At 41.0% G+C, this 24,255-nt stretch overlaps 2 protein-coding genes across 2 annotated transcripts in view; both read left to right on the top strand.

Annotated features, from left to right (window-relative positions):
- The window catches only part of LOC104939874 (aldehyde dehydrogenase 2 family member), a 63,193-nt gene that overhangs the window by 15,662 nt on the left and 23,276 nt on the right, over nucleotides 1-24,255 (top strand). The window contains exons 6-10 of the mRNA XM_027276417.1: nucleotides 1,092-1,220; nucleotides 1,339-1,452; nucleotides 4,666-4,768; nucleotides 5,076-5,260; nucleotides 5,369-5,533. Coding sequence (XP_027132218.1) covers nucleotides 1,092-1,220; nucleotides 1,339-1,452; nucleotides 4,666-4,768; nucleotides 5,076-5,260; nucleotides 5,369-5,533 — 696 coding nt within the window. The remainder of the gene's footprint in view (nucleotides 1-1,091; nucleotides 1,221-1,338; nucleotides 1,453-4,665; nucleotides 4,769-5,075; nucleotides 5,261-5,368; nucleotides 5,534-24,255) is intronic.
- Nucleotides 7,264-8,346, top strand: LOC109140348 (uncharacterized). Its single transcript, XM_027276418.1, has 2 exons — nucleotides 7,264-8,096; nucleotides 8,150-8,346. The coding sequence occupies exons 1-2, from the start codon at nucleotides 7,502-7,504 to the stop codon at nucleotides 8,293-8,295; spliced, it is 741 nt and encodes a 246-aa protein (XP_027132219.1). The 5' UTR covers nucleotides 7,264-7,501; the 3' UTR covers nucleotides 8,296-8,346.

The raw sequence follows: 24,255 nt of genomic DNA, 5'->3' as shown, positions 1-24,255 counted from the left end.
ACTGTGTAGTGGAAGCACTTTGAGTATATTAATACTATGACATAAATCTCGTATTACTTATTCTGGGAACTTTGGTTTTGGATAGGTGGAGGAGTTAATCAGCTGTGGAAGGTTCAAGGAACCACAAAGAGATTTAAAATCATCAGATTCTGGGTTGAGCCAATCTCAGTTAAAATCACCAGCTAAAATAATCTCACTATAGTTAAGCCTAGACAACGTCAAAGATATTCTCTTGTATTTACAGCCATAAAAAGCTAGCATTTCTCAGCATGTTAATAATTAAGCTGCTATCTATCTAGTTCGTTATCTTATGATTTGTGATAACAGCATTACAAAAAGAATTGCAAGCAAAGCCATTCTTGGCTTCTTTATGTAATGACTGAGCTGCTGTCTTTCGCTACATATAGAATTTTTACAGTTCCAGTTACATTCCCACTGCCTTAATGGACTGGCTCTGTTTTTTCAAACTGTTTGTTTTTCCTTGAGCTACAGTCACATTTTGTTAGAACAATAAAGATTCTTGATATTTGGAGAGTGGCAATGGCTGTAAGTTTTGGTCATTCACCACCTTAAAGCACAAGTTTGACTGTCTTACATGTATTTTCTGTTTAGAAGAAAAGTTTTTTTTTTGTATATCTGTTTTGATAGCAGTAAATTACTTTGTTAGCATTAATGTTAATCGAGAAGCATTTTAGCCTATTGTGTTAGTGTGCTAATAAGAGATATTTTCTCACTTTTGTTTATAGTTCTATTCAGTGTTTCACCTGTCATGTTTGGAAAATAAAGGAGCAAGGTGCTCGCTTCCTGGCTCGTGAAAAATGAGTTTGGCTTGCTGTTTACCTATGTTTACACACTGGATGTATAACACATAGTTAGAACAGTACAGTTGGTTTTAAGCACATCTGTCTAGGCAAAGTTGAACAATCGTGAACTCTGACCTGCAGATTTGCCAGAGCTTGCTGGAGAAACCTATTGCATTTTGTCTGTTAAACAGGCTTCATTTGAAGTGAATAGGAAATTAAACAAATAGTCCTTAAACAGAAGTGTACTGTGACCATATTTGGGTCCTCTCTCTCCTTCTCTATCTGCAGTGGAACTTTCCTCTGTTGATGCAGGCCTGGAAACTTGGGCCTGCCCTTGCCACTGGTAACACTGTGGTGATGAAAGTTGCAGAGCAGACACCACTCACAGCACTCTATGTAGCCAGCCTGATTAAAGAGGTACTCCATTATGTTATACTTAACTGCATCAGTTAATTTGAAAAATATGTGATTATAAAATGAACTTCAAGATCATGTTTTTGTTTTTTACAATACAATAATGTGGTTCTGTTTCCAGGTGGGTTTTCCTGAAGGTGTTGTGAATATCTTGCCTGGTATGGGACCATCCGCTGGTGCTGCTATTGCAAAACACATGGATGTTGACAAGGTGGCTTTCACTGGCTCCACAGAGGTAGGACCATTCATTGCAGTATGGTGGAAGAATTTATTTGTTAGGGAAACAATCCCAAAGTGGGGTATGGACAAAGCTGTACTGAAATGAACAAACAATAATGTCGTTGAGCACATGCAAGTGGAAGAAGTAATACACATTCTTGCCCATTGTTTTATGCTGTTCCACAGGTTGGCAGATGGTGGTAATGCACCAACTGTTAGATCCCGAGTTACCCCTGTACAGGTGGTTTCGGCCCAGCTCTCCGTCTCACGGGTCCGATCCTCAAGCCCGTGGGTCTTACCCTATCGGGACGGTTTAGAGGACTGTTTAAGCTGGTGGCGAGGAGATTCGCCTAGCTTCTAACTGCCTTCATCCGCACGTCTACCCTGCTTACTCTAGTATAGCACCTGACCGAATAGCCCCTGTGGGCCAAATACTACACTAGCCGCGTACGTTCACGGCAGCTCTCCTCTCATTGATCTGTGCACTTGGTATGGTGCTAGGATATTTTTTAGTGGCTCGGACAGTGAGCCCCAAGGGTCTGTTAATTTCAGTGGGCTAGAGTAACCTATTAGACCCTTATTTGATGTTGAACACACTATACCTCATGATTACACCCTGTAGGAGATGTCATAAATGTGAGGTCCACAACTTAATCTTTAACTGCAGTGGATATATTTATTGCAAAGTTTAGCAAGGGCAAGCATACAGTTTAATTCATTCAGATTTGATTACTCCTATCCTCTAAAATCACTATCCTTATATTAATAAATTTGATAACCTGATACGAAGGCTGTTGCTGAGTTACTGAGGTTGGTCCAATTTGGAGAGAGGGAGGGAAAGGGTGAAGCAGTGATCAGTCGATCCAATCCTTTCACGACTGCCAAACTGCTGGATTTCATCGAGAGTCCCTGGCTTCGTCCAAAGCCCAGAAAGTCCCCGACATCCACAGTCTGTCTTCGGCAGGAGGAACACGAAAAGAATTCTGGTTGGTCCAGTTGAGGCCCACAGCTGGTTTGGGGGTGGTTATCCTCCTTGGCTCGGCTCCCTCTTGCCAGCTGTGGCTCACCGGATTCTTCTCTTGCGATGTTGGGCCGTTCATCTTCCCTCTCTGTGGTTTGGTGTCCAAGTCCGTAGATTCAATGCTCCCGTTTTGGTCTGTCGTCCAGCATGTCTCGAACTTGGGTGCCGGCTGACGAGGATAACCCCGATCTCCGTTGTGCAGTGGCTCTTATACTCCCCGTTTGTTGGATTTTCCCCCTACCAGGCTACAATGAGTCACTTGCTGGAGTCCAACCATATTAGGTGGTGATTGTCATAGTTCATCCTCTCTGTTTGTCCCTCCAGATGTTTCCTGTTTGCTTCTCTCATCCCCTTCTTACCCTTTCTCCAGACTGGTTGCTCAAGTTTCGCTTCCTCAACCCCTCAGCATGATTTAGTTATTATTTTTTACCTTAGCTACCAACTTATTGCAATGATTTCACAATCTCCAGTAGTCAGAATCTTCAGTTATAATCACAATCTTTTCTTATGGTTACACTCATTTCAACAGTTCATTTTTGCATTTGTTTAAACACAGAATCATCATTAATCACATTTTAGCTTAGCTCATTTTTATCTTTATGCATTACTCACTCATATATATTTTTTTAAATGTCCAAAGGCTTAACATTACTGGCATAAATGAAAAGTCCCTTCATTCCCCATTTTCAGGCCGTCTGCTGGGGGGTTTCACTTCCCCATTTGCAAGGCCAGACAGTGAGACACTCTGTCATCTGTCTCACAGGTTGTTATTTTAACTTTTCCGTTGTGTCAGCGGATCAGGGATCTCAACTCACTTGACACAACAAATGCAGCAATGTGCCAAGCTAAGGCAGGGAAGAAGAAGACAGCAATCAGTCAAACACAGATATAGAATATGCAAATGTTTTATAGAGAAATACATTTAACAACATTTGTTACACCTTGAGAATACACACAAAGTTTTGATGATAAACACTGACTGTGTAAAAAAAATTAACAATAATAAAGATTATCAACTTCTATTACACATTTTTTGTATGCAGACACTACGCAGACACACAGACTAGTTGAGCTTCTCAAATTTGGCAAACAGGATAGGAAGGTTCCTTAGGAAATCAAGAGCATAATATAGAGGAAATTCAAGCTGTCACAACTGTGTGAACAAGCTCAAAGCAAAGTACAAGTGGAAATGGCTAAACACCTGGATTACCTCAGAACCATACTTACTTCCACTTTGAATTGGAAAAAGTTCAGAGGGATATTAACTCCGTGAGAATAGAAGGGGTGAGGTTGGGAGTGCAAGAATTTCAGAACTCCTTTTCTGCATTAACAGACTTATTACAGGATTCCACCAACATTTTAAATATTTTTGAAAACTGCCCTAAAGGCCCACGACATTCAGCTCATGACATAGCCTGCAGTTGTTTACCTCTCTTCTACATGTGTGAACTTAACTTAAACCATTTACTGACAATGATTAATGTTTTTTATGGCTGCCAATTTGGTTTAGTAGGTAAAGGTTACCCATTAACATGGTTATCTGACTGATTCACATAGCCCAATTAGTTTAATTATGACAGGTCATAATCAAACACCTGATCTCAGGCAACACATACATGAAACATTGAACAGTTGGACATGTACATTCAGAAGTTTAGAGAAGATCGTGGGTGTCATTTAGCTCAGTTGGTAGAGCATCCGACCCTTGTACAAAAGGCTCAAATCCGACCTGTGGCTCTTTCCTGCGTGTTATTCCCCATCTCTCTCCCCACATTTCTGTCACTCTTCAAGCTGTCTCTGTCAAATAAAGCTCAAAAAGGCCAAAAAATCTTTAAAAAAAAAAAAAGTTTAGAGAAGGTCAAATGAAGTTCACCTGTGCATTTTAAGTTTCATCCAAAAGTGAGTAGTGTGTGACATGGCCACTGTGCTTCTCTGCTGGGTCAGCTGTCACTGTCATGGAGACAAGTAAAGTAAATGGAAGTAAAGGCAAGAAGTCAGAAATGTCACAAAATATGTGAAACATGTTTTCACCATGTACTGTAGTCTGTATTATCACTACTACTACTGCAGCCCTCCATGAAAGGACTTTTTACCCTTCTGTTAACAACCTTCTTTCTGATTGTTGAAAGTTTGGCTAATGCCCAATTGTAACTTAGTAACTTGTAACTTGATTGACAGTTTTATAGTACTAAAATATGTGTCCTTCAGGTGGGTCATCTAATTCAGCAAGCTTCAGGCAGCAGTAACCTGAAGAAAGTGACTCTGGAGCTGGGAGGAAAGAGTCCTAATATCATTCTGTCTGACGCCAACAGTATGTATTCTGTTTATGTTTCCAAAGATGTAAAATACCATATGTGCTGTAGTCATATTCATCTTGTAGTTGCTGATTGTGACCTCCTCAACTCACCCTCTCCTTCCTGGCATGAATCTATGGTGGCCCTAAAATTTGGGGGAAAACACAGTCCCTATGTAGAGCCAGTGTTTAGCTTTCCCGTTTTAAGCTACTGTAGAAACATAGTGGTTCAACATGGCAGGCGCGGAAGAGGACCCGCAACGTCTGTAGATATAAAAGTCACAGATTGACATTTGTTGGTTGTCTTTGACTTTTTCTTATTCAGTGGACGATGCAGTGGAGCAGTCTCACTTTGCCCTGTTTTTCAACCAAGGCCAGTGTTGCTGTGCTGGCTCTCGAACTTATGTCCAAGCAGACATCTATGACGAATTTGTGGAACGAAGTGTTGAGCGAGCTAAGAGACGAGTGGTGGGAAACCCTTTTGATTTAAAGACTGAGCAGGGACCTCAGGTAACAGACACACTCACTCACTGGCACGTTGGAACGCATAATGTGTTCAGGAACATTTTCAGTGCAGGCACACTTTAATTGCTGTTCCCGCTGTGATGGTCTGTCCAGGTGGATCAGGAGCAATTCAATAAGATTCTTGGCTATATCAGCAGTGGGAAGAGAGAGGGAGCCAAGTTGATGTGTGGAGGAGGAGTGGCTGCAGACCGAGGATACTTCATCCAACCTACTGTCTTTGGAGATGTCCAGGACAACATGACCATTGCCAGGGAGGAGGTAGGGAGATTTAAAAAATACCTAAATGAGAACAAGTCAAATGCATCATTATGTTTTTCTTTTTGATGAATGTACTGTATTCTCTGTGCCATTATTACTTCAGAACCATACAGATTCGTTGATTCAAGTTGATGGTCGTGCAGTCAATAGTTGTGTCCCACTGGCCAGTTAGCTCACAGGAAAGCGTTTTGTAAACTGTATCAGGATCTGCCTTCATAAAATAGTGTCCAGAATATTATGGAACACAAGGGAGCTGAGCTGTAAACTATCCTGAGTGGATGGGTGGCAGAACACACAAGACACTTTTCATTCTACCACAAAGACAGCAAGAAATGGCTCTTCTTCCTCACCATGCTGGGGATGTTCAACATGGACTCAGGATAATATAGGTGCACTATATATATATAAAAATTTAAAAAATCCTGACTAGCTGCATCACCACCTAGTATGGCAATTTTACCACCCTCCAATCATAAGGCATTACAGAGGGTGGTGAAAACTGCTCTGCACCAGATCAAAGCTGCCTCCCATGAAGGCCAAATGGATCATCAACCGCCCTGATCACAGAAGGATTATCTTAAAAGAGAGAAATTCCATTCCCTGTCCATAAAAACAAAACTACAGGAATATCAAAGAAAATATATATTAGGACATATTAGGTATGTACATGTGACTAACACATAAAGACACTGAAGATTAAGTATTTAAGTGACTATATTCAAACTGCTTTGTGTGTGTAACAGAACAATACTCCTTATGTCCGATTGTAATCTCAACCTTAAAAATTTGGTCACAATTTCGAAAAAACTTCAATCTGACAGACTTCTCTCTTTTTATAGTCCCATCTGCAATAATCGTGTCTTTCTCCCAGCCAAATTAGACCATGTCTTTGTCCAGTGGCAGAAGGCAGGCTTAAGTAAATTCAGTGATCTCTATATAGATAGTACTTTTGCCACATTTGATGCTCTCTCCACCAAGTTTAATTTACAGCGCTCTAACCTTTTCGCTATCTCCAGATTCGCCAGTTTGTTTGTACCATCAGCCCATGTTTCCCTAATCTACCTCCAAAAAAAGGAATAGATATCATTCTGCAAATTCCCACTGCACCATAGAGGTCTCATTTTTAAAAATTTTTTAATAGTATCACATCATTCAATAAAGTGAGGCTAGATAAGATTAGAAAAATTTCTAAAGAAATTTTGAGTGTGCCTGACTCTGGCCCCGTCGCCCCCATACATTATTACTGACACTGCTCAGCAAATTCACTACTAGAAAATTCCCACAGAAATTTTGAGACTGACAAGTGGGCTGTTGCCGGGGGTCTGTATTCAAAAAGCACACATCAAATAGTCATTTTTAACATGTTTATTTCGACACAGGAACAGTTAGCACTTACGCGTTAGCAGTTAGCGCTGATGCGCTGACACGCTAGCAATTAACATTAGCATGTTAATGGTGATGCGTTGACACGCTAGCAATTAACATTAGCATGTTAAAATTAGCATGTATTTAATTCCTAGTGGCTAATGCTAACTAGCATTAGCATGTTAACATTATCATGTTAGCAATTAACATGTATTTAATTCCTAGTAGCTAATTTTAATTAGCAATAATTTTAGCATTGGTCGTTAATGTTAGCAAATAGCATGTCTTTACAGACTGCTGTCTCTCAGAGACTGAGAGAAAATGCTGAGACCTCCCCTCGAACAGGAAGGATTGCTGGCCAAGTGAGTGTGCGTGTAAGGCGCACACTATATATTATCCACCACGCTTATTGAGTGTGCCTGAAAGAGCACACTTTAAAACCTCACAAGCTTATTCTTATTAGTGTGGCTGCCCTTTATTTTTATTATTGGTGTGGGTGCCCAAAGTGTTAACATGCTAATGCTAACATGCTAATGCTAACATGCTAATGCTAACATGCTAATGCTAACATGTTAATGTTATCATGTTAATGGTAATGCTAACATGCTAATGTTAGCTGTCAACAAGGTGGACTTTATCCCGGCTTATGCCAGCAGTCTATCCCTGGACCTACTGGCCCTCACCGAAACCTGGCTTAAAACCGAAAACACCGCCACTCGGGCAGCACTCTCCACGGCTCACTCCTTCTCTCATACCCCCCTCTCCAAGCGAGGAGGAGAAACTGGGGTCCTGGTTAACAACAAATGGAACTATGCTCCCCTGCTCCTCAACACCAACTACTGCTCATTTGAACACCATGCAATCAAAGTCATAACTCCAGTCAAATGCTCAGTGATCGTCATCTACCGTCCTCCTGGACCTCTGGGTGACTTCGTCAATGAGTTAGACACGCTACTGTCCTCAATCCCTGAACTTGAGTGCCCGCTGCTGGTCCTCGGTGATTTCAACATCCATCTAGGCAAAGCTTACGCCACATACTTTCTATCCCTCATCAACTCATTTGACATGCAACTAGTCAGAACTCCCCCAACTCACAAAAACGGCAATCAACTGGATCTCATCCTTACCAAAAACTGCAAAACTGATGACATAATGGTCACACCATTACATACCTCGGACCACTTCTTCATCCACTTCATGGTTTCCCTCCCAGAACTACCTACCACCCCTCAACCTATGACCACCTCTCGACGCAATCTCCGCAACTTGTCTGCCACCCACTTCGCCTCAGTCGTCGCTGCTGCCCTTCCCCCTCCCAACAGTCTCTCTCCGCTAGATGTCGATGCAGCCGCAGAATCTCTTCAAATCGCTGCTCTCTGATCTGTCAACTTGGATGAAAGACCACCGTCTCCAGCTTAATCTGTCAAAAACCGATCAATCTGCCATGACATCAACCTGAAAATTGGTACTGTCACTATTACCCCTAACCATGCTGCTAAAAACCTGGGCGTCATACTAGATGATCGTCTTTCTCTCTCTGAGCACATTTCCTCCGTAGCGAGGTCATGTCGCTATGCATTGTACAATATTAGAAAAATCAGACCGTACCTGACCCAATATGCCGCTCAGCTCCTGATACAGGCTACAGTCAGCTCCCGCGTCGATTACTGCAACTCCCTCTTGGCTGGCCTACCTGCTTGCGCGATCAAACCTTTGCAAATGGTCCAGAATGCCGCAGCGCGACTGGTTTTCAATCAACCCAAAAGGTCACATGTCACCCCACTCTTCAGCGACCTGCACTGTAGCTGCCAGAATTAAACACAAACTCTGACACTAGCCTACAAAACCAGGATCTGCCCCTGCCTATCTCTGCGTCTTACTAAAGGCTCACGTCCCGACCAGGGCGTTATGCTCCGCTCATACAAACCGTCTAGTTGTACCCTCGCCTCTCGCATGGCGAGGTCACTCTAAACTCTTCTCTGTGGTCGTCCCCAAATGGTGGAATGACCTACCAACGGCTACAAGAACAGCAACATCCCTTTCTACCTTTTAAAAAAACTTGTAAAAACCTTTCTATTTCGAGACTGCTTCCCTGCCTAACAAAACTAACAAAACTAACAACTACTCTGTGCTCCTTTACACCTTTCTCAGCTTATGTCCTCCTCTGTAAGTCGCTTTGGATAAAAGCGTCTGCTAAATGCAATGTAATGTAATGTAATGCTAACATGCTAATGCTAACTACTAGCGCATTAGTGCTAACATGCTAAGGATAACATGCTAATGTTAAGAAGCTAATGCTAACATGCTAATGTTAATTGCGTAAGCGCTAGCTGCTCCCGTGTTTAAATAAACACGTTAAAAATGACTATTTGAGGTGTGCTTTTTGAATACAGACACCAGGCAACAGCCCACTCGTCAGTCTCAAAATTTCTGCGGGAATTTTCTAGTAGTGAATTTGCTGAGCAGTGTCAGTAATAATGTATGGGGGCGATGGGGCCAGAGTCAGGCACACTCAAAATTTCTTTAGAAATTATTGAGTGTGCCTGAAAGCGCACACTATATTTTATCCACCGCGCTTATTCTTATTGAGTGTGCCTGAAGGAGCACACTCTTTAAAACCTCTCGGGCTTATTCTTCTTATTGAGTGTGCCTGAAGGAGCACACTCTTTAAAACCTCTCGGGCTTATTCTTATTGAGTGTGCGTGCAAGGCGCACACTATATGTTATCCACCGCGCTTATTATTATTGAGTGTGCGTGCAAGGCACACACTATATGTTATCCAGGGCGGCTGTGGCTCACAGGCAGAGCGGGTCGTCCACTAATCAGATGATCGGCTCGGCTCGGTTCGATCCTCGGTCTGCATGTCGAAGTGTCCTTGGGCAAGACACTGAACCCCAAATTGCTCCTGAAGGCTGTGCCATCGGTGTGTGAATGTGTATGAATGGTTAGATTCAAGGATTCAAGGATTCAAGGAGTTTTATTTGTCATTACAACACATGTAAACATGGGATGAAACGAAATTGGTTTCCCCTGGTCCTGGAGCAGCCCAATATCCAAATATAAAATAAAAATATAAAATAAATAAAATAATATATATAGAACATAAAATATAAAAAGTAAAGGCAAATTTAAATTTAAGAAAAAGTATATACAATAAATAGAAAAACAACAACAGTATAACACCATGGTGAGGATCCGCAAACTGATGAGCAGTTGGCACCTTACATGGTAGCCAATGCCATCAGTGTATGAATGTGTGTGAATGGGGTGAATGAGATATGTAGTGTAGGGCGCTTTGAGTGGTCGGAAGACTAGAAAGGCGCTATATAAGTACAGTCCATTTACCATTTATCCACCGCGCTTATTGAGTGTGCGTGCAAGGCGCAAACTATGTTATCCACCGCGCTTATTGGTGTGGGTGCCTAAAGGGCGCCCACACTAATGTTATCCTACATCTTTATTATTTTTCTTCTTCCGTACGTTTTTTGTCCCGTAACTACTCCTACAAATTTTGTCCCACAAAAATAAAAATTATACCACTAGATTCAGCTCATTCATGCCACTCCTGCTATTACTTTTCTACATTCTACTATTAATATTCTACAAATTATTCAACTTTTTCTGCAAATATTTTCCCTATCAAAATTAATTATACAAACTTCAAATCATTCTACAAAACTTCTACAAACATTCTACAATTTCAACAATTTCTACTACTACTACAGACTTCATTCAAATTGTACACTTTTTTCAAAATCTGTTATGTTACGTTTTTAAACTATCAAGGCTCAAAGTTGAGCAGGTTTTTACTCAAATTCTGCGTTTATAATGAGTGTGTATGTGGTTTCCTAGAGTGATGACATCATCAGCTAGAGTGTGAAGATGACAAAACGATCAGTGCAAAAATAAAACATTTTCGACTATGGTGGCCTCAAATGCCCAGCTACAGACATGATTATCCCCTCAAACGTAGGAAAATTCGAGGCGGTCGCAGTGATACCACTGTTGAAGCTGTCTGTGTTATTGTTTTGGCTCTCTACGTGTTAATTGATCGACTACTCCCCCCTAGAGCTTCATAGACTCCCATGTTATTCGGAGCAGAGAATTTTCCGGAAGGAGCAGGGAGCACCTGTGCTTTCTCTGACTCCTACGGCCAAAGTTTATGCAATTTCCACCTGAAACTTGGCACAGACATTATACACAAGACGAGCATTCTTTTGGTCATTTCAGATTTTGGTTTGAGGCATACCTTATAGGTTGTTTTTTGCCACCTTCGAGGGGGATCATTCAGACATATACTGTGCATCTCAGTGGGACAGACAGAGCATGCAGCACCTGTGTCTAATTAATCTGACCTGCAGCTCACCCTGGATGCTCGGCAACCTCAAGCATGCCTTTGACTAACTTTTTTGAAGTCTCTGTATGATATCAGACTATGAAGACTACATTTTTAATGTCTGCCATTTTATCCTTGTCTCTCGAAGACACACCACACACAGGCAGATAGACAGGCAGACGCACACACACACACACACACACACACACACACACACACAGACAGGACAAGCACACGTGCATGCACACACACACACACAGACAGGACAAGCACACATGCATGCACACACACACACACACACAGACAGGACAAGCACACGTGCATGCACACACACACACACAGACAGGACAAGCACACATGCATGCACACACACACACACACACAGACAGGACAAGCACACATGCATGCACACACACAAACAGGCAGACAGACAGGCAGACACACATACACACACAAAAATATAATAAAAATAAGAGCCCAGTAAAAAGGCAATGATGACACAGCTTGTTGTATTAATACTGAATTTTCTGAGCAGTGTCAGTAATAATGTATGGGGGCGACGGGGCCAGAGTCAGGCACACTCAAAATTTCTTTTGAAATTTTTCTACTGTTAATGGCTACTACTAACATGCTAATGCTGATAACCGCATCAGCGCTAACATGCTAATGTTAACATGGTAATGTTAATTGCTCATGTTAACATGCTAATGTTAATTTCTAGCGCATCAGCGCTATCATGCTAAGGATAACATGCTAATGCCAACAAGCTAATGCTAACATGCTCCACCAAAATCTTGTACTATTATTTTATTAAATTCTACTATTAATATTCTACAAATTATTCAACTTTTTCTACAAATATTTTACCGTTTCAAATCCAAATCTTTCAACATTTTTTTTAGATTCAACTCATTTAGAACATTTCTACAGACAAAAGCATGCACACACACACACACACACACACACACACACAGTAACACAGACACACAGACAGACAGGCACACGCATACACACACACAGACACTGAACAGACGCTCAGTAAACAGATCGACATCATCGTGTTCAAACAATAAAAATCTGCTGATCTACGATCAATACAGGCTGAGCTGCACACCTGGACAGGTGAGTCTCAGGACAGTCTCTACAATCCTTATACACTTTAAACTACTTCTCTTTTACTACAGACCTCAGTTAAACTACACAGTTCACCAAGATCTTGTACTATTATTTTATTAAATTCTACTATTAATATTCTACAAATTATTAAACTTTTTCTACAAATATTTTACCATTTCAAATCCATTATACAAACTTCAAATCTTTATACAGACCTACAATTTAAATGACTTCTACTTTACTACAGACTTAATTCAAACTACACATTTCAAATACTAACATGCTAATGCTAACATGCTAATGCTAACTGCTAGTCCATCATTGTTAACATGCTAATGCTAAAATGCTAATGCTAATTGCTAGCACGTAAGCGCTAGCTGCTCCTGTGTCTAAATAAACATGTTAAAAATGACTGTTTGAGGTGTGCTTTTGAATACAGACCCCCCAGCAACAGCCCACTCGTCACTCTCAAAATTTCTTTTCTAGTACTATTTGCGGAGCAGTGTCGACGGGGCCAGAGTCAGGCACACTCAAAATTTCTTTAGAAATTTTTCTAGTGTTTCTCTCTCTTGCTCCTGAGGGCACATTTCTTCATTTATCAACACAAAACGAATATGTAAAACGATCAGGAAAGGCACGCGATGCCCCCAGTTATGTCGGTTCAATGATTGGAAATACTGTTTTGGTCAGAAATCCTTCCTGTTTGAGAGGAGTTCTCAGCATTTTCTCTCAGTCTCTAAGTGACATTCTAACAGGTGCAGTAACTCCTCCACTGATTACAGTTGGTCCTGGTTGCTTGGCAACCTCAGCCTGCGTGAAGGAGGAGAGGGGGAGGGGCCAGCAGAACCGAGCGGCGGCCATTTTATAGTTCTTGGCACTTAATTTGAACCTGTCTGTGTAAAATGGCAGACAGAGACAGCAGACCGTTGGCGCAAGCTGTAAAGACATGCTATTTGCAAACATTAGCGACCAATGCTAAAATTTGTGCTAATTAACATTAGCCACTAGGAATTAAATACATGTTGATTATTAACATGCTAATGCTAACACGCTAATGTTAACATGCTAATGCTAACATGCTAATGCTAACTGCTAGCGCATCAACGTTAACATGCTAATGTTAACATGCTAATGCTAACATGCTAATGTTAATTGCTAGCATGTAAGCGCTAGCTGCTCCTGTGTCTAAATAAACATGTTAAAAATGACTGTTTGAGGTGTGCTTTTTGAATACAGACCCCCAGCAACAGCCCACTCGTCACTCTCAAAATTTCTTTTCTAGTACTGAATTTGCTGAGCAGTGTCAGTAATAATGCATGGGGACGACGGGGCCAGAGTCACGCACACTCAAAATTTCTTTAGAATTTTCTGTTCTTATTCGTTTCCGTTTCTTCCGTGTTTTTTTCGGTTCGCTTCTCCTCCCAGAGTTTTTGTCGCACGTACACAAAACGGGTATCAAAACGACCGGCTCGGCCGGGAATCGATGGCTAAGACTTTTCTAAGAGTTTCGGCAAACGGTTTTGCCAAAAATCCAGAAAAACGAAGCCAAAAAATGAATGGGTGTGTATTGCGAGAACTTTCCAGACCTAGAGTGCGTGATGTCATCGCTAGAGTGGAGAGGGGAGAGAACAATCAGTGAAAAAATAAAACGGATTTCACTACCCGGCCTCAAATGCCCAGCTACAGACATGATTACCCCTTAAAATGTAGGAAAATTCGAGGTGATCGCAGTGATAACACTGTTGAAGCTGTCTCCTATATAGTTTTGGCTCCATACAGGCTGATTGATCGACTACTCCCGCCAACAGCCTCAAGACTCCAATGTTAAAAAGGAGCGAAATTTTCTGGAGAAAGCAGAAGTAACGTTTCTCTCTCTTGCTCCTGAGGGCACATTTCTTCATTTATCGACACAAAACGAATATGTAAAACGATCAGGAAGGTCTCATCGTGCCTCAGGTTAAGCCGGTTCAATAGTGGAATTACGGTTTGGCCAAAAGTCCTTCCTTTTCGAGAGGAGTCTTCCAGCATTTTCTCTCAGTCTCTAACTGACATTCTAACAGGTGCAGATCAGCTGCTGCTGATTAGGTCCTGGTTGCTTGGCAACCTCAGCCTGCGTGAAGGAGAAGAGGGGGAGGGGCCACCAGAAGCCGAGCGGCAGCCATTTTAGTAGTTCTTGGCACTTAATTTGAACTTGTCTGTCTAAAATGGCAGACAGAGACAGCAGAGCAGCTAGCTCGTTAACATGCTAATGATAATTAGGAATTAAATACATGCTAATGTTAACATGGTAATGCCAACATGGTAATGTTAATTGCTAGTGCATCAGCGTTAACATGCTAATGTTAACATGCTAATGTTAACATGTTAATGTTAACATAGTAATGATAACATGCTAGCGCATCAGCGCTAACATGTTAATGCCAACATGCTAATGTTAACATGCTAATGCTAAAATGCCAATGCTAACATGCTAATGTTAACTGTTAGCCCATCAGCGCTAACATGCTAATGGTAACATGCCAGTGCTAACTGTTAGCACATCAGCGCTAACATGTTAATGTTAACATGCTAATGCTAACATGCTAATGTTAACTGTTAGCCCATCAGCGCTAACATGCTAATGCTAACATGCGAATGTTAACATGGTAATGTTAACATGCTAATGCTAACATGCTAATGTTAACTGCTAGCCCATCAGCGTTAACATGCTAATGCTAAAATGCTAATGTTAACTGCTAGTGCATCAGCGCTAACATGTTAATGCTAACATGCCAATGCTAACTGCTAGCCCATCAGCGTTACCATGTTAATGCTAACATGCTAATGTTAACTGTTAGCCTATCAGCACATCAGCGCTAACATGCTAATGTTAACTGTTAGCCCATCAGCGCAACATGCTAATGTTAACATGCGAATTCTAACAGGCTAATGTTAACATGCTAATGCACATGCTAATGTTAACTGCTAGCCCATCAGCGTTAACAGGCTAATGTTAACATGTTAATGTTAACATGCTAATGCTAACATGTTAATGCTAAAATGCTAATGTTAACTTGTTAATGCTAACATGCTAATGTTAACTGCTAGCCCATCAGTGCTAACATGCTAATAGTAACATGCTAATGCTAACATGCTAATGCTAACTGCTAGTCCATCATCGTTAACATGTTAATGTTAAAATGCTAATGGTAATTGCTAGCACGTAAGCGCTAGCTGCTCCTGTGTCTAAATAAATATGTTAAAAATGACTGTTTGAGGTGTGCTTTTTGAATACAGACCCCCAGCAACAGCCCACTCGTCACTCTCAAAATTTCTTTTCTAGTACTAAATTTGCGGAGCATTGTCAGTAATGTATGAGGACGATGGGGCCAGAGTCAGGCACACTCAAAATTCTTTAGAAATTTTTCTAGTTATTCTTACGCCCTTTTTTGTCTCGCTACTCCTCCAGAGTTTTTGTCGCACATACACAAAACGGGTATCAAAACGACCGGCTCGGCCGGGAATCGATTGCTATGACTTTTCTGAGAGTTTCGGCAAACGGTTTTGCCAAAAATCCAGAAAAACGAAGCCAAAAAATGAATGGGTGTGTATTGCGAGAACTTTCCAGAGCGAGATGAGTGATGTCATCGCTAGAGTGGAGAGGGGAGAGAACGATCAGTGAAAAAATAAAACGTATTCGACTACCGTGGCCTCAAATGCCCAGCTACAGACATGATTATCCCCTCAAATGTAAGAATTCGAGGTGATCGCAGTGATAACATGTTGAAGCTGTCTCTTTTATAGTTTTGGCTCCATACAGGCTAATTGGTCGAGTACCCCCCTCCACAGCCTCATTCACTCCCATGGTTTTTGGAGCCGAGAATTTTCTGGAAGGAGCAGGGAGCAATTGTGCTTTCTCTGAGTCCTACGGCCAAAGTTTATACAATTTTCGCCTGAAACTTGGCACAGACATTATACACAAGACGAGCATTCTCTGGTCATTTCAGATTTTGGTTTGAGGCATACTTATAGGTTTTTTTTTGGCCACCTTCGAGGGGGATCATCAGACATATACTGTGCATCTCAGTGGGACAGACAGTGCATGCAGCACCTGTGACTAATTACTCTGACCTGCAGCTCACCCTGGTTGCTTGGCAACCTCAAGCATGCCTTTGACTAACTTTTTTGAAGTCTCTGTATGATATCAGACTATGAAGACTACATTTTTAATGTCGGCCATTTTATCCTTGTCTCTCACAAACACAAACACATAGAGAGACAGACACACCACACACAGGCAGGCAGACGCGCGCACCACACACACACACACACCACACACACACAACACACACCAGACAGAACAAGCACACAGCACGCACACACACACCACACACACACACACAGGACAAGTTTTTCAAAATAAGAGTCCCTCAAAATAAGAGCCCAAAAAAAAGGCAATGATGACACAGCTTGTTTAGTTAATACTGAATTTCTGAGCAGTGTCAGTAATAATGCATGGGGGCGACGGGGCCAGAGTCAGGCACACCCAAAATTTCTTTAGAAATTTTTCTAGTTAAACTTATTCTTCCACCCTTTTTTTTGTCACGCTACTCCTCCCAGCGTTTTTGTCGCACATACACAAAACGGGTATCGAAACGAACGACCGGCTCGGCCGGGAATCGATTGCTATGACTTTTCTAAGAGTTTCGGCAAACGGTTTTGCCAAAAATCCAGAAAAACGAAGCCAAAAAATGAATGGGTGTGTTATGCGAGAACTTTCAAGAGCTAGAGTGAGTGATGTCATCGCTAGAGTGGAGAGGGGAAAGAACGATCAGTGAAAAAATAAAACAATTCGACTACCGTGGCCCAAATGCCAGCTACAGACATGATTATCCCCTCAAATGTAGGAAAATTTGAGGTGATCGCAGTGATAACACTGTTGAAGCTGTCTCTTTTATAGTTTTGGCTCCATACAGGCTAATTGATCGAGTACCCCCCTCCACAGCCTCATTCACTCCCATGGTTTTTGGAGCAGAGAATTTTCTGCAAGGAGCATGGAGCACCTGTGCTTTCTCTGACTCCTACGGCCAAAGTTTATACAATTTTTGCCTGAACTTGGCACAGACATTATACACAAGACAGCATTCTCTGGTCATTTCAGATTTTGGTTTGATGCATACCTTATAGGTTTTTTTTGGCCACCTTCGAGGGGGATCATTCAGACATATACTGTGGCACTCAGTGGGACAGACAGTGCATGCAGCACCTGTGACAATTACTCTGCCTGCAGCTCACCCTGGTTGCTTGGCAACCTCAAGATGCCTTTGACTAACTTATGAAGTCTCTGTATGATATCAGACTATCAAGACTACATTTTTAAAGTCGGCCATTTATCCTTGTCTCTCATAAACACAAACACATAGATAAGAGAACAGACACACCACACACAGGCAGACAGAAATGCCAGACCACACACACACAGACAACAAGCACACATGCAGCACACACACACACAGGAACAAGTTTTCAAAATAAGAGTCCCTTCAAAATAAGAGCCCAATAAAAAGGCAATGATGACACAGCTTGTTGTATTAATACTGAATTTGCTGAGCAGTGTCAGTAATAATGCATGGGGACGACGGGGCCAGAGTCAGGCACACTCAAAATTTCTTTAGAAATTTTTCTAGTTCTTATTATTCGTCTTCCGTGTTTTTTTTTCGGTCGCTTCTCCTCCCAGAGTTTTTGTCGCACATACACAAAAGGTATCAAAACGACCGGCTTGGCGGGAACGATGGCATGACTTTTCTAAGAGTTTCGGCAAACGGTTTTGCAAAAATCGCCAAAAACCGCCAAAAATGAATGGGTGTGTATTGCGAGAACCTTCCAGAGCTAGAGTATGATGTCATCGCTAGAGTGGAGGGGGAGAGAAAAAGTCGTGAAAAATAATTTTAACTGGCAATTGTGGCCCAAATGCACAGCTACAGACTGATATCCCCTCAAACGTAGGAAAATTCGAGGTCATCGCAGTGATACCACAGCTGTCGATATATAGTTTTGGCCTGACACGCAATATGCGGCAGCACTCCACCGCAGCCTCATATACTCCCCATGTTAAAAAGGCGGAAATTTTCTGGAGGAAAGGCAGAAGTAACGTTTCTCTCTCTTGCCCAGGGCACATTTCTTCATTTATCAACACAAAACGAATATGTAGACGATCAGGAAGGGCTCATCCTGCCTCAGGTTAAGCCGGTTCAATGATTGGAATTACGGTTGGCCAGAAGTCCTTCCTCTTCGAGGGAAGTCTCAGCATTTTCTCTCATCTCAGATTCTACTGACATTTAACAGGTGCAGACAGCGGCTGCTGATTAGGTCCTGGTTGCTTGGCAACCTCAGTCGCTTGAAGGAGAAGAGGGGGGAGGGGCCAGCAGAAGCTGAGCGGCGGCCATTTTAGTAGTTCTTGGCACTTAATTTGACCTGTTGTGTAAAATGGCAGACAGAGACAGGCAGAGCGTTAGCGCAAGCTGTAAAGACTGTTATTTGCAAACATTAGCGACCAATGCTAAAATTAATGCTAATTAACATTAGCCACTAGGAATTAAATACATGTTGATTTTAACATGCTAATGCTAACTGCTAGCGCATCAGCGTTACATCTAATGCTAACATGCTAATGCTAACATGCTAATGTTAATTAACATTAGCCCTAGGAATTAAACACATGTTAATTACTAACATGCAAATGCTAACTGCTAGTGCATCAGCGTTAACATGTTAATGCTAACATGCTAATGCTAACATGTTAATGCTAACTGCTAGCGCATCATGTTAACATGCTAATGCTAACATGGTAATCTAACATGCTAGCGCATCAACGTTAACATGCTAATGCTAACATGGTATGGCTAACATGCTAATGCTAATTGCTAGCATGTAAGCGCTAGCTGCTTCCTGTGTCCTAAATAAACATGTTAAAAATGACTATTTGAGGTGTGCTTTTTGGATACAGACCCCCAGCAACAGCCCACTCGTCACTCTCAAAATTTTCGTATACTGATTTGCTGAGCAGTGTCAGTAATAATGTAGGGGGCGACGGGGCCAGAGTCAGGCACCTAAAAATTTCTTTAGAAATGTTCTAGTTACTTTTATTACTGTTATTGCTTTGAATGTGTTCCACTAAGGCTGGAAAAAAAGGTTTCCAACAATAATGTCATTCACATCTTTTTTAAACATATTGGTAAAACATTCTAAATACTTTATTGTGAATATGCTCAAATGTTTTTTTAAACACAGTCTTTGTGTATGATTTTACATTTTTTAACAACACATTTTAACATTTTTTTGTGTGTTTTTAAACATATTTAATACATTTAAACATTTTTTTTAAACACTCGGACATTGCAGGCCGAGTTATCGTGTTAAAGAATATCGCACCTTATTGGCAGGACCCAGCCTGGCCTGTCCTCGGCCGGACTAATAAGAACATGTATTCAGCAGTGTGGCAGTAAGATAACAACATTATTAACGTAAGTTGTTTTGCAAAAATTGGTTCAGGAGGATTCCGAGAGGAGGAAAGAAGACTTCGAGTTTTAATATGATGCGATGTTTGAAACAAGGGATTAAAAGAAATGAAGCAGCCGTGGTAGCAGCTAGCGGTGCTGCTAAAGCGAAAACCAAACAGAGTGTGGATGATTGACACCTGTCAACCAATACAGTCAGGAGAATCGATTAGACCGCCCACATTCACCTTTGACTCACCAATGACGATCCAGACTGAAGTAAACCCAAAGGTGGTATAACGCACCAAGAGGACACACTTCACTGTCAAACCTCTTTGTCTTTATGTAAACAACCAGGACCTTCGTGACTGATTCAAACTAAAGCAGAGACATAGCAGGAGACATTAGCAGTGTTTTTTTTGCACTGGAATAGAACTTTTGACACAAAACAGCAAAGACAAGACATAATGTATAGTTTGTGGATTTTTTTGCTACTCTTTGGGGGCCTAGCTCGCCGAGTTTTCATGCACAAGTGATGAGACACATATCTTTGCAAGATATATTTTTATTTTTCCCACACCACGCCTCCCCCTGAAGTCTTTGGCACCCCCAAGGGAGGCGCGCCTCACACTTTGAAAACCGCTGATATAGAGTAAACGGGTCAACCTCATGCGCCCCGCTTGGCTTAATTCAATGCAAGGTGCTCCATCAAATCCATTATAGTAGAGCAAAACCTCTAGGATATATTCCAATGTTATTGAAACATGTGAACGTTGTCATGTAGCTAATGCTGATCGCGGCCCATATGTTCTGGTCCTGTATTAAACTGTATAATTTCTGGTCTACGATATTTCGAACAAAAACATGCCTGCTTTGAGTGGAAATCAGCACATCAACCAAATCCTCCTCCTGGATGAAAGACCCTGATTTTTATTCTTAAAGCGGGAAAAGATAAAGTATTGGATCAACCAAAAAAATCTATGAAATATGGCCCCTCTACTATCTTATTTTGAGAAACTGACGTCCTCCCACAAGACTAAAAAAATGAGCAGGCATAATTCCATATCCACTTTTTCTCGTTACTTATTTCCTTTTTTTTTTTTTGTATTTTATTTTACCTATTTCATAATGTGTATGCTACTATTGTTTTATTTATGTATCATATTTTAATTGTCCTGTATATTTTCATACCTGTACCCCTTTCTGTATATCATTTGAATGTGCCTTTCTTTACTGAGTCTATTTTTTAATAATTTTATTTAATTTCTGTGTTGGCAGCAGGGGGGGTGGGTAATACAAATAAGAAAAAGTGTATATGTTGAATATCCTTTGATGAATGTTCCATTTCTACAACAACTTTTTAAGAAGACACTTTGCTACTAAATGGGAAAATGGGTGATCAACTGAATACTGTATAATACTGTGTAACCCCAAGAACACCTGCAGCAGACTGTTATATATTGGAACTTTTTTTTGTTATCGCTCTTTTTCATTGTATATCTGAACAAAAACTGTGCTAAAATTGTGACCATTTTTTAATTTACCAGAGTGGCCATTGATCAGGTCTGTTTCCACGTTAAATATTGATAGAGTTGAAGTCATGAATCTTTGCTTTGGTTTTCTTTTCTCTTGCAGATCTTTGGTCAGTGATGCAGATCTTGAAGTTAAAACACTAGACACTGGAGGAGGGGGTGACGAGAGCCAATGACACTAAATATGGTCTACAGCAGCTGTGTTTTACAAGGCTATTATAAAGCCAACTAGTCTCCAATGGGTTCGTGCTGGCACAGCTGGTAGGAGTGCTGTTTATAAAAATCACTGAAATTACGTGGCCAACATTAGTATGTAAGTTAGAGGATATTCCAAGACTAACAATTGAAGACCGTCGTATATGAATATTTTACGCGTACCGTAAGCCCATTTTACAGTAGAGTGTGGTGTCCTATACTTATTTAAGTTATATTTTAGAAAAGTCCTTTATACTATGATGTGCGACATTTTAGTCACCATTATCATTGTGTTAGGGCTAGGGATGTGTGCTCTATGTAATGCAGAGTGTGAAAACAATGTCCAGTGGAGAAAATCCTAGAACTTTTTTTAATTAACGATTAATTACAGAGCGCAAGTCAAAATTCAGTCATTTTTGTCATCAGACAGATGGATAGGATAGGGCAGGCTCTCTCTAGTGACTCTGTAGTGGTTTAAGGGTGGGTAGGTATATGTAAAAAAGCCACACAACACAGCGGTGATGTGCCATGCTCCCAGGTCGTCCACACTTTAGGTTTGGTGGCTAAAGATAGTTGATTGGTTGAGTCCAGTTTGTATGGGGCGGGTCGCTATGTGTTTCCCATTTGTAATCTGTTAGGGTGCATAATGAGACCCTGTTTGTCAAAGAAGTATCTCTATCATGCAATTTGAAAGAGAAAGTACTAAGGAGTATGTATGGACATTTCCACATCAAAGTCTTGGGTGAAAGGAAAGTCGGGTGTTAACTTTTACATTTTTTTTTTTTCAGCAACTTTAACCACAGACATGCAAGCTCAGGCAATTTGGACGTAGTTGGCGCATCTCTTTCTCTTCATGAATCTCTAGATCCACTGCAATTTGCCAAACAGGTCAATGACAGGCCATCGCCCTGCTCTAGCAAGCAGTGCAGAAATAGGCCACAAGATCGTCAGAGACCCAAATCACGACACAAAGCTGTTCTGCCTGCGGCCTTCTGTAAGACGGCAACCACAGCATCCAGTCTTGCACGACAACACCTAAAACCTGCCTGAAACTGGCTGTCAAGCTAAATTTCTATCGATGTTTATGATTGGAGTATATAGATATAAATATTGAACCATGCTTCGTATGGCCCACCCACACATGCAGTGATGACAGATGAAAAAGATGAGTTCTCACCTATTTAAGGTGATGTCTGTCTGCCTGTAGAGCTGCTCTGTAGGGCGGTAAACGTGACTTTGATCGTATACAGGACTGCAAATACGTCATCCGTGAAAACAGCGATATTTGTGAAAACCTGGCTTGCATGAGTACATAGATTCAAAAGATGACAGGAATCCAAATGCATACTTCATGTGCATATAAGTGTCGGAAATGGCGTCCTATGTAACTATCTGCCTGGAGCATGCCCTACCTTTCACCCAATGTTTTAACTTGGATCTGCTCCAGCATTCTTCCAAAGGAAATGTGTTTAATAACAATGGCTAGTGAATGTGGATACCTAATATGGTTATGATGATGGTGTATATATTATTACACAATACCTTAGCCTGTGGGTTGGAAGTGTAACTGCAACTGTCGGGTGTTAGTTTAAGTTTTTTGTTTACATTGTGTGTATGTGTGTTTTCTCTGCAGGATGAACTGTTATGATGTGTTTGGGGCACAGGCTCCATTGGTGGTTACAAGGCCTTCGGTAAATGGCAGAGAGCTAGGAGAATAGGTCTGGACAACTATACAGAGTCCAAAACGTAATTTAAAAAATAAACCATAATAAATGTGTAAGGCTTTCATATATAAGATAATTATAAATAGATATATAATATAATATAATATAAATATATATATATATATAAAAAAAAAAAAAAAAAAAATTTTGTTTTTATATATATATAGATATAATATAATTTTAATATATAATTAGGGCTGTCATCATTAAAAAAAATTAACTAATTAATCGAAAAAAATTCTGTAAATTAAATCGGCGATTAATGTATCATAAATGTATCATAAATTCAATGCATTTTTCTGAGACTGAAAAAGCGGTATAAGAATATTTATTTATGGAAAATGTCAATTAATGTAGAATAACTCAGATAAAGTATATTTAAATTCTATTCAGGTTTATTGGCTTAAGGTGCACAGATGCACAGTGCTATGAAAAAGCCAAAGGAGGAAAATACTGAGGGTGCCACACTCCTGTAGGTAGACTGGGTGTTTTTGCTTTGAGGTGATATGTTAAAGTCGTGTTACGTCTGTGGAATTTAAATTCGGCTTTGCAAACTGTGCAAATTGCCTTGTTTTTGGTCAAACGAGCCGTCGGCAACTTTTTAAAAGGAAATGTTTCCCCCTAAAAGTCCGTCCTTATCCATCTTTCCGGCCATAGACTCTCCTTTAGTTAGGATAGAAATCATAGACATAGATACATAGACCCTCTCCTTTAGTTAGGATAGATCATGACATATATACAAAAGACGCCTCACTGAGCAGGTTGGTCTGTTGCTGCGATAACGTTAACGTGTACGCCAATATTGATGTGGCAGATCTGCCCGTAAACTAAAACAAGCAGGGGCCGGTTTGAGCTGTGGGAAATGTGGGCGACCACCCCAGGGCGAAGTCTCCGGGAGGGCTTGAAGTTAATGCCTCTTATACAACCCATTCACACACACACACTAATATATCTGGGAAACAAGCTCTACTTTGCCAC

This window comes from Larimichthys crocea, unplaced genomic scaffold (assembly GCF_000972845.2).
Source record: "Larimichthys crocea isolate SSNF unplaced genomic scaffold, L_crocea_2.0 scaffold377, whole genome shotgun sequence".
NCBI lineage: Eukaryota > Metazoa > Chordata > Actinopteri > Sciaenidae > Larimichthys > Larimichthys crocea.
Note: the sequence above shows the minus strand (reverse complement) of the source record. Positions and strands in the feature narration are given on the sequence as shown.

Bases quoted from the DNA above. Each gene is read 5' to 3' on its own strand.
- LOC109140348 (XM_027276418.1), top strand. From the start codon at position 7,502: ATGCTAATGTTAGCTGTCAACAAGGTGGACTTTATCCCGGCTTATGCC. The intron at 8,097-8,149 runs TGGTTTCCCTCC...ACCACCTCTCGA, and splicing joins CCACTTCTTCATCCACTTCA to CGCAATCTCCGCAACTTGTC.